Genomic DNA, 12,314 nt, shown 5'->3' with positions numbered 1-12,314 from the left:
CACTGCTACAAGTAGACACCGTCGTTTATATGAGTGAAAATTGTTGAAAAAGTCGTTAAACCCGAAAACACACACACACACACACACACACCCACACACACACACACACGCATACACACACGCACACACACACATACACGCACGCTACATATAAATTACATACAGCATTGGCAGGACAGAAACCTTTCTGCTTATGTGAAACTTTTCACCTGTATATAACTTAGAGGTTTTTTCAAAACCTTTGATTAATCTAGTGTACATAACAATAATTTATATTGTGGGTGAGGATAATTGTCTTTGTAATATCAAGTCATAAGTAGCCAACAATTATTAATAGGTCTACAATAAATTTAAAAAATATGGTATTAAGGTAGTTCTGCACGTTTGGATCGAATTTTTTTCTACAATGTAAAATTTGATTAAACTCTGATTTTTCAAAACTTCAGAATATACCTAGAAAATTAAGCAAATAAAAAAGATAGGGTCGTGTGCTTGATTTTTTGCTAGACTGTTTTGAAAAATATGGACCTCAAGCAATATTTCATAATGGGAGTCTATGGGAAAATCATAATTTTCGTAACATTTTCGCGAATAGAAACTTTTCTACAATGTAGATTTTGATGAAACTTCTCACAGTTGTAAATAATGGCATGGCCTATAATTTAATGAAATAAAATGTATAGGTCCGTGTGCTTATTTTTGAGATATCTGACCATGATTAAAGTAAACCGGACATTTCGCGCTAATTTTAAGACATTATTTTGAATAATAAAAAACATGTGATATGTTTTACTTTAGAAATATAGCAGCAGTGTCATTGTAATAAATTTACTCGCTGGTTGCGATTAATTCATAAAATGATTTTCATTTCCGTAAGCCGAATCCAGTCTTTATTCTACGTTTTCCGGACAAATGACGTTACGCCATCACTTCCGGTTTATCTAACGTGCAGAACTACCTTAAATGGACATTTAGGGTCATACAGCAAAAAATTTATATTTACAGATTTTCACTTGATATTAATGTCAATGCATTAAAAACATAACACAAGGAAAAGGGATGAGTGTAGAAAAACTGTTGTTAAACTTATGTCGAACAATGGCAGGTGGCCGGTCACATCGGGTTTTTCTGAAATGGGTCTTAAAAACTTTAAGAACTTTAATAGTTATTGCGGTGAGCCATGCTTTTGAATATATTAGTAAACATGAAGCAAAATGGTTATGCTTGTCATATCTGAAAAAAAAATAATCAAGAAGCCTACAAATACAAAGATACATGATTTTAAACTGCAAATTTTCTGTAACCTTTCATGAATATATATTAGTTTAAACTCAATATGGACATGGGCGCAGAGTTAAATATATAATAGATTTCTATTCTGAAATGATATATCTTTCATATTTGCCCAGACACAAATTCATTTTACATCAATAGTATCCCATATAGCCTATGACAGCTATATACATGACCTCATCTGCAAGTGCCTTATCGAGCAGTGTAAATACACCCGGAAGAACACAAAGGTATAAAACTATCTTCTGAAATAATACGTAATAAATTTAACTTTAGAAACTTTAGGAATGCCACTTCCTAAAACAAATATTTAACACATTTCTAATTTACTGAATTCTATCAGTTACTGAGTATATGTATGTAGTGTACTGCTTGATCCAGGTATTGTACTGTCGAAATACATATTTCTAGCCGATCATTTGATGAAATATGACCATGCATATATTCAGTCAAACAGTTTAAGCAAAACAAAAAATAATTAAATGCCTTTTAAATAATCAAAAGCATTGGACATTTCTCATGCATTAACACTGTGACTTTAGCTGAAATAAAACAATAATTATAATAATTTAGAATCACAAAATATACTTTAATGTTGCTAACAAGTACAAATGAAGGTTTCAGATCATGATAAAATTTACAAAGAATACCGTCATGCATGAACAACATTCTGAATATCAGAATGACATTGATAATGTCTTACTCCATAATTATTATTATTGTACTGCTGAAATTTATACCGAAAAACATTTTCAGTTTGAAAATGCATAAAAGCAATACAATAACTATAACATTTAAAAAGAGCTTTTCTCACATATTTACGTGAATTCTGTTTAGAAACAGAGATAAACCATTTATTTACGAGTCTCTTTAAACAAGTCGTGTGTTGATATGTAACGTGAATTCTACATGAATATTGTTTTCATTCGTTATCCAAGCGTTTCCTTTGATTTGCAAAAATGTATATAATATAAATTAGTATGCTTTCACGGTCATGTAGCTGTATTTACTAGCTTACCCAAAATATATCAAGTAAATTTGTTTTGGAATAATTTAGATATATAACATGAGGAAGCCATCCAGCTGGCTTATGGAAGGTCATTTGTCCTACCCAGGTGCCCGCTCGTGATGAAGGAATGCACGGAGTGGCACCTTGGGTCTTCCTCCACCATCAAGGCTGGAAAGTCGCCATATGACCTATAATTGTGTTAACCATCCCCCCACCACTACCCCCACCAAGAAAGGATATATTTCAATATGTTTAAAGATTCTTAGATATTAGGACATAAATACGTTTCACCAAGATTCATTCAAAGTTATCTCCTAAGTTAATATATGAAACATACATGTATTTGTTTAATAGGCTGTAACTAACATTGTCTCAATAACTATTTCATTTTCGTTCGGCCGACTCTGGTCCTTGGAATAGCCGAACAGTTAGAATGTAACTACTTAAAAGGACACTTTTGTGAAACACTTCACACCTCACTTAAGTTGATTTGTGAAACAGGTCGCTATATGCCCGCCATAATATATTAGGAAAAACTACTTTCCCTTCAGAATTTCTGCTGTTTGTACTGTTTCAAGGGTCTCACAGTGCTTTGTAAGTTTCTTTTTCCATGCATAGTATCTGTTTTTGTTTCCTCACTTCAGTCATATGCTTCTGAAAGTCAGCATTTCTGGAATATAAACTGCTAAATGTCGAGGCAATGGCAGCAATTGGTAAGGCTAGTACAATCAGTCCATTTATAGCACACACTATGCCTACAACATAGCCCCATGTTGTGGTTGGATAAAAATCGCCGTATCCAATCGTTGTCATGGTGATAAGAGACCACCACATCGCAATTTGTGTACTTGGAAACATATCCGTTTCTATCTCGGCTGAGAATATTAGGCAACCATAAACGACGACTGCAATCAAAAATGAAAACCCTAGGAGCAGCAATTCTTTGACACTATATCTAAGTGATAAAACCATTATGTGTAACCCGTTGTATATTTTGTGAAGTCTAAATATCAGTAGAAGTCTGAGGGCGTAACAACTTTTGAAAGCGTAATATAACTTGCCAACCCTTAAGTCATGTTCATCTAGTAAATCTTTTCTGCATTCAAAATACGTAGAAATTATCATGGAAATGCACAGAAAAATTTTCAGTAAGTGGTACGCGTTTAAGAAATATTTCCGTTTATCAGGACACATGCTGAAATGGACCAGCGTCTCAAGAATGAAAAACACCACACAGAAGATATCTAGACCAAGTAACGCAGGGTGTGGATCAGTGCCTGCTAATAACACTATCTTCTCGTTGAATATGTATACAAAAAGATCATATATTGTCTGGTTAGCTAACACGTCGCCATTAGGGTTCTTCGTAAGGTATTGTGATACTCTTACTGAAGGATCCAGCCATATGATGTACACAACGACGCTAAGGATGACTATAAAAATGTAGAAGAAACACCATATCTGAAACATAAAATAGTACGAGATGTAAAATTAGATACTATGCAACGTGAAATTAAAGTAAGGTTTCTTTTCGAGTGCTAAAAAATCTTACTGTTTGATTAGCATATACCGTAACATCGATCTTCGTCAATATCTTTTTAACGCTTAATGGTATTATGAATAGTATATATTTTTCCGTTAGGTCTTTGGAATGGGAGAACACTAAGAAAAACTTCTTTTTATAGAATTGATAAATCAAACTGTTTGTTAGGCCATGCAAAATCGAGTTATAGTTCACTGGAACAACCACAAAAAATCACCCGCGTATGAACAGAAAACAATTAATTGTGCGGTTCAATAACAGCAAAGTGATCAGGGAACAGGTTATAAACTCCGATTTCACTGAAAGCGACACAAGCTATTAAGAACTGTCCCTTAGTGGGTTTTGGCTTGTTTCTATTCTCTCAGAAGTTAGCAATATCAGATTTTGAAACAATTTACTTAAACTGCCCTAATTAATATTCTTTTCAGAACATACTATCTATTGAGTAGATCCAGTCATTATATGTTTTCAAAATGTAACAGAAAAATTACTTCATATTGAGAAACATGTCACTTAAGTTTAGGCATTTCTTTAAAAATATATACCGTAAATTGACAGAAAAATGAATGAAAATATTTGTAAAAAATGGTGCACCGAATATTCAACCTTAGACTCCAGTAATAGGCTTTGACAGGTTGAAATGGGCTGATGGAACACTGTGATGTATTCAAGAGAGTATACGTTATTGCAAATTGAAATCGTCTTTCTGCACAATTTACACTGGATTCAATCAGTAAGAGCTGTAGACAATTAGTTTTGTAATGTTAAAAATAGTCACAATATTTTAACAGTTTTTAACGCTATAAAGTATTGCATGGAGTTGTACGAGGGGTGTTCAAAATACCCGAAATGTCCTCATATTTTTATTTCTGGTCCCGCTAAAATTTGAAAATATGACGAATATGAACATAATGAATGCGAATTCTTAAATAACAAATCTTTGAACATGTCTCCTAAGTAACGCCACAACCTCATAAGCGGCCTAGCGTCATAATGACGCTGTCATATCGCACAATTAATCAAAGATTATTGCCATAAAATGCATTTTCTAAACCTTCCTACGACTGAAAAATAAATACTGTTCATATAATGTTCCTATCGTATTGATGAAATGCGACAATGAACTGTTATGCTGTATCAAGTGTCTCTTTAGTTTAGTAAACGTGTCTGAACGTTATTTTTTCTTGTCCGTACCACGAGTCATCAACAATATTTTCTCGACCATGTTCAAAGGCACGTTCCACTAATGAAATTTTGTCCCTTTAACCTTTTGCAGCAAAGCATTTCCTTGATTTTCGATTCATAGCACAAAATGTTATCCGATGTCTTCGTTCAACACTATTCTCAAGCGATGACCAATGCAAATGCCTGCCAAACATTTTAATGATGTCACATTTATAATTTGATGTTATATTCGGAACGCTTATACTTCTAATCAATATTTATCTAATTTAAGAAAAGGTAGCTTTAGAAATAGGAAAGTGGCAAGTAATGTTTCAGCGCACGGAAAGTAGAAAAAGAGACAAAATTGGACCGGATGACGTTACATGACATTGCCATGGAGACAAACAATTTACTTATTATTTATCAAAAGAAATTATAATTTCGACATATCAACTTAATATTCCCTGGTCTACATTATATAGCAGTTTCATTCATTTTTGATAATACGTGATCAAATGAGAGCACTTTTCCGGGTATTTATTGAATGCCTCTCGTACAATGTAAATATTTTTGAGCTTCAGTCATTCCTAGTTACTATGATTGTACCTGTTAAAGCAAACAATCAGTCAGCAAAAATGGCTGAAACTCACAAATGATCTTTTTTAACCATACCAACAGTAATGCATCTAATCTTAACTGGCGACTTTGTAGTACAAGAAATCCGTGCTTAAAAAGGGGCGAATTGTGCACCTTGTGCGTAAAGCGGTAGTACATAAATATTATAAGCTTTATTTAAGACTGGGAAGCGGTTTGTGGAAATCCAAGATGGCCGCCAAAATCCAAGATGGCCGCAATAATTCAGTTAACTAAGAAAATGGCAAAACAAGTGAGTGTATCCTGTAAAAAAGCTTTGGAATAATAGTGGAATATATACTACGCTTTGAATAAGTTTTCGATTTATATTGAAAAATCAATATGGCCGCCAAAATCTAAGATGGCCGCCAAAATCATCTTTTATTTGAAAATGGCGAAATAATTGATTACATAACGTAAAATGATGTTACTTGGAACAGTCATATATATAATATAAATACCCTTATATAATCAAGACAATCATATTGAGACAAAAACCATTATAGTCATTATATTCCAAGCTGGCCAGCACTATGAACCTATTTATAGGTTCACTACTGACTCTTGGCTGTCTTTTCTAAAGTATACCAGCCATGTTATAGATATTATCCGGACTGAAAATACACATTATCTTACCCTGTGTTACTTGACACTACCCACACACACCACCACCATCCCCTGTTTTAATTTCAGCTGTAAGTTAAAACAGTACCTAAAATGTCAAAGGACAAAGATCTGAAATTGACTGCAAAACAATTCAAATTAGCATAATGTATTATTTAACCAACTCATTCTTTTTTGTTAAAATTTTGTTCATAATAATAAATGTTTTCTCAATATGAGATTACAAAGAATTGTGCAACAGTTGGCTCAGATAGGTATATAGCAGATACATGTAAGGTCAATAATGCATATGTTAGTGTACAGTGCATATAGTAAAAGAGAAAACTGTTTTATATTGATATTAGCTTGTTTTCAAAGCTCAGACGAAAAGTAAAAAAGATCTTTGCAACACGGACACAGATGTATAGTTGAGATAATTTACTAACAGATACAATTTCCAGTACAGATGTGTATTAAAGGTAAATAAAAGTTGTAAACTACACTTTTTAATATCCAGATCAATTTAATTTGCACAATAAAATACACTTTGTAAATGTATGAATTTGAAAGAACTATTAAGTACTATTAAATACTGAATTTGTGCTATTGTCAAATTATTGTTTTGTGTATAAGCAATCCTTAATTTCTGCTACTTACATACCCACTAATTTGTAAACAATTTACCCAACTGCTGCTATGTATTGTTATATTACTGAAATTACTAATCCATAGCCTAGAACTATTTACATTTTCTTTCAGCATAAAACAATGGTTATAACATGGCTAGCTTTTAGGCGTGGATTCAGTGTTGTTATATTTATGGTTCTTTAGGATCATGGAAAACAATCAATATCTATAGAATTTCGCTAAAGCCAATGCTAGGTGGCGTGAGGGGAGTTGCACTATTGCTTGATTGTATTCTATGCGTACAAAAGATCTTACAAATTTTATCACTACGGCATAATAGTCTTGCAATATGACATTTACAATAGGAAAAATTAACAGCTGTATAATGCTTGGCTTCTGCTAATGAATAAGCATGTAAGATGTAAGCTCGCAAGATCAGTAATGTATTAAAATAAGGTTTTGTCTTATATGCACAGAAACTGCCAAATATCCAATGCAATGTCCTGCAAACCTGAATCACAGTAATGGAGACTTTATAGAGGAGTTTTACCACTCAATGTAAATTATCAAGGCTACTTCCCACCGCCACAGTCTCCACTAGACTCCAGTTACGACATACGAACAGCCTCTGTATGCAATCGCCAAACAGATAAAGCGGAATAGGCCAATGACATATGATGAGAATAAGGTTTTGTGGATTTTATATAAAGATAGCCGCATGGAAGACTATTTGTGACCTGCTAGACGATAGTAGATGGACTGTACACCATACGTTCGGACTCTGAATCAGTAGACACCACGTTATTTTTTACATTTGTCCACACCAAACTGTTCAATAAGGTTAGGTTACCCGTTGACATCTGAGACGTTGTCATCCTTTCAGAAAAGAATCCTGACATGTTTCGTAAATTTTCTACATTCTGCCAAGTTAACTGAAAAATTAAAATTCATTTCCGGTTCTCACCACGTCGGGTAATTTGTGGTCAGAAACAATTCTAGAAATACTGTCAACACTTGAGAATCAGTCTACGAGACACTCAGTGTCACGTCAACTAAAGCATCCATAATTATTGCAGTATTATTGGATGTGGCTGCAATTTTGAACAGACTGAAAACGGGTCGCACTAAAGCGTTCATTGAGTATTCATCATAGATACTTTGAACCATACATGTAAAGTTTCTTCCAAGAATTCTCAACAGGTGTGACATTGTATGGGAAATCTACTTGTAGGATATTCTCAAAGCTAGTTTTGATCAGATCCCATTCTTCTTTTGTGAAAAATGGAAGAAACCAGTATTTCCCTTGAAAGTAACACCGGGGCTTACAATGTGGCATTGGCGACTTCCCAGGGTAATGTAATTTAGAGGTTTGTTGATCTTTCGTATGACAGAACATGTGCAACAGAATTATTGTGACAATACTGTCATAATGGAGCTGTTAACACAGCTGTTAACACATAAGGGACATCAGATTTGTCTACATTGGCAGCCTTATTTCGACAAGAGATGGGTACTAAGCATTGTCATTTGTCCGTAAATGTTTCATTAATTGCTGGAATGAAACAGGTTTAAACTAAAAGAGCAGGTTAAATCTAGGGTCAGTCAACGACAGAAGAACAACATATACCAACATCAGCAATCAGGGCTGTATGTGGATAATTAATCCAATGCAAATTCCTATGACTTTTGTAAATATACGAGATTCCGTAATAAATCCATTCCTTCTGATTGTTTTGTGGCCATCATCTTTGATATCACTGGTCATATTCATTGACTTATTTACCCAATGAAAGAGTTAAATTGAGTGTGAACATATTTTACAAATCTATATACTATCATGCAACATTTCACAATATTCAAACAATATGCCCACCTGACGCAAGATTTTCATGGAAAAAATATTTTATGGCGGCCATCTTGAATCTTATTGACCATATTAGATTGATTTATTCAATGTCAGTTTTACAATTGTTTGAGGAGCGTATTATACAAATATGTATACTACCATGCAACGTTTCAAATTTTTCACACAGTATGACCAAGTGATGAACAATTTTCGTGGAACAATATTTTGTGGCAGCTATCTTGAATTTTATTGGCCATATTGAATTTGTTTATCCACTGTTAGCGTAACATTTGTGTACTTCACAAATATATATTCTACAAGTACTATGCAACATTTAATAATTTTCGCACAGTTCGTCAATTTGAAGAGCGATTTTCATGGAAAAATGATTTTATGGTGACTACCTTGGATTAGGCCGCCATATTGGACCTTTTTCTGTTTGCATATAGAGCTTATTTGTATTTAAATATTACTTTCTGCACATTTTTTTTAGATATTACTCGCCATGTGTACAATGCTATAGCATATTTTGGCAGCCATTTTGAATATTTACAGCCTGTTCCCAGCCAAAAGGACAATACATCCATCTACAATCATGCCAAGTTTTATACTTTTCACAGGAAGTGTACAATTATTTCACAAATGTCTAGCACTATTGAGAACAGATGTGGCTTACATTCCAAACACAGAATCTGTAAAGTTATACCTCGAACAGTTTATGTACGTAGATTAAAGGATTTTTACTGACTATCTATAAAGATACCACTTTCGTACACAAAGTGGTTTATGTGAAAACATGACATTAAGAGAGTTAAAATAGAAAAAAATATGATAAATATCCCGCATGCTCCATGACAAATGTACATGCATTTCAAAAAGTCAAGAGCAAGAGAAAAAATAAAGTTCGCTTGCTTACTCCACTTTTTATTTTTTTCCGGACAACTATTAATCAAATTGGAGTGGCCTTAAATGCAAAAGTTTCTTCACTTTTGAAATTTAGAAATTCTGAATACAATAATGTAAATTCTAAGCACATTTGTACTTTTTCAAAAATACCATTACTTGCACTTACTAAACAGTTTCATATAAGAAAACTCAAATATATTACCAATTTCTTTAAAATTACTGAGAGTACATTTTCGACGGCAAAGTTACAAGATATATTTAACAAGCAAATTTCTTTTAACATTTAACATATGACGATACTATCCAAAACAAAGTCTTGATTATACCGTCAAATACTTAAAAATGGTAAGAGATAGAAAAGAAAAAATTAAATGGTTTAGTAGTATTTTCAAATACATAGTAGAAAAAATGTTAAACATCAGGTACCCAATCATAAGACAATTTCATATTTTCATATCTTAATTCATATTGATGTAATACAACACTGTAAATACTTTGGCAGCCGCTGAGGACCCGGGTTCTTCTAGGAAAAGCCAGACCCTGGAGGCTGTAGTCTGCTTATTTCCGATCTGGTTTTTGTTACCATCTTCAGTTACGTCTGAATCAGTCTTGCTATCTCCGGCAAATATGGCCTGTTTGATGCAAACTTGAGCTTCATCAACCTTATTCTGAGAATCATACTTGTTTTCTCCCTGTAGGAGAATTTTGAATGTTTCCACATCCGACTCCGCTTCATACAAATACTTCCAACAACAGGGAGCAACTAGAGATAATGGAATGTTCCAGAACAGCAATTCTTTCTTAAATAACATTGGGCAAACATCCCTTGGAACATGAACAGTCCCATCCCTATGAGCGTTTAATATGTGCCGAAACAACGTTGGATCTTTGTCAAAATAATATTTATTCACTGTGTCTTTCAGCTTTGATAGATAACTCCCATTGATGGCTTTAAGTGTTGAACGTTTCGTTTTAAAAATTATTCCGCTCAAATCTATTTCTACCGTACTTTCCATAGTTGCTTTAAAGAGTTGTGCGCATGTTTCTGTGTTCACAGTTAAGTCTTTTTCTACCGTACTTTCCATATTTGCGTTAAAGAGTTGTGCGCATGTTTCTGTGTTCACATCAACTAGTTAAGTCTATTTCTACCGTACTTTCCATATTTGCGTTAAAGAGTTGTGCGCATGTTTCTGTGTTCACATCAACTAGTTAAGTCTTTTTCTACCGTACTTTCCATATTTGCGTTAAATAATCGATAATTCTATTTACAATTCATTCAACATCCATTAAGAAGTAAAGGGCAGTTATCCAATATGTATTTAAATGGTTTAATTTTTAGGACATTGTAATTAGATCCTATTCAAGTGTTGAACTGAGAGATAAATATATAAAACTGGAATTTATTTTGTTATAGATTTCCTGTCCACTTCATAGTAGACTGAATCATTTTCATTAATTTTTAAGTTAGATACTCGTATATTTTTACAAAATACATATTTCGACCAATGATCAGTAATGTAATGTTAGATAAAAGAGCTTTGTATAAGCGTATAACGCTCCCTCCTAGTAACGCTCCCTGGGGAGCTTTATACGTCGCGCATAATGAATACATCCATTTCATTGACACTTCCCGGGAGTTTTATGAGGTGAGAAAGTACAACCAATCCGTATGATAGATCTATAAACAAGACCTGTATGATAATACTAATAATAATACTTAAATTAACGATAATAATAATGAAAGTGACAACAATCTGATAGGGGCTTAGCTTGAATCCCAGCTTTGATAAAACACAGACACAAATATAATAATGATAAAACAATCATCATCATCATCATTGTCGTCATCAAATGCATCCTTATCATCACCTTCTTCGTCTACTTCTATTAGGGTAAATTAGTTTCGCAAATGTTAGCGTAAAATTTGTATGATATATGTGATGAAATAACAAGAGGGCCATGATGGCCCTATATCGCTCACCTGAGTATCATTGCTCTTAATGATAAGATCAAGTTTTGGCATAGATCACATAGGCATACACATTAAATATCATCAGGATAAATATTTACATAATATTTAAGGGAGGTAAATTGTCATAAAGTCGGTCAAAAGTTATCTACCCTGATTGTCCGAGTCATCTGATGGAATAAATGAAATTTCAAATCAGTATCTTCATTGGTTACTGAGATATACCCATTTTAATTTGAAACAAAGGGAGGTAATTTGACATGGTTATCTAACCTGGTTGTCTCAGTCCAACTAATGACAATAATGTAATTTCAAATGAGTCCTATAAGTTCTTACTGAGATAAATCCATTTTTATTAAAATCAGGGGAGGGAATCATATATTGGTATATGCATGAAGAAGATACAGAGTACAAGCCTTTACAACAATATATGTACTAGAAAAGTATTCATATTGATAAACGTTCAGTCGAGAGTTTTTTAACATGACTATTTCTTACAATGGAAGACATAAATAACATTTCAAACCAATCTCATTAGAAGTTGCTAAGGTATATTCATTTATATAAAATATAAAGAGAGGTAAATTGTCATAAATTCAGTCAATATGTATCTACAGTGATTGCCCATGTCCATCTGATGGCATAAATGAAATTTCGTATCAGTATCTTCATTTGTTACGGAGATATACCCATTTTAATTTGAAACAAAGGGAGGTAATAA

At 33.3% G+C, this 12,314-nt stretch overlaps 1 protein-coding gene across 1 annotated transcript; it reads right to left on the bottom strand.

Annotated features, from left to right (window-relative positions):
• Window positions 1-10,082: 10,082 nt before the first annotated feature.
• On the bottom strand, window positions 10,083-10,709 carry LOC123535959 (potassium voltage-gated channel protein Shaw-like). The gene has a single exon (XM_045318730.2). It carries the CDS (start codon window positions 10,707-10,709, stop codon window positions 10,083-10,085), a length of 627 nt encoding a protein of 208 aa, XP_045174665.2.
• Between the last annotated feature and the right edge of the window lie 1,605 nt (window positions 10,710-12,314).

Source organism: Mercenaria mercenaria, chromosome 17, assembly GCF_021730395.1.
Source record: "Mercenaria mercenaria strain notata chromosome 17, MADL_Memer_1, whole genome shotgun sequence".
Lineage (NCBI taxonomy): Eukaryota > Metazoa > Mollusca > Bivalvia > Venerida > Veneridae > Mercenaria > Mercenaria mercenaria.
This window is presented reverse-complemented; position numbering and strand designations above follow the sequence as displayed.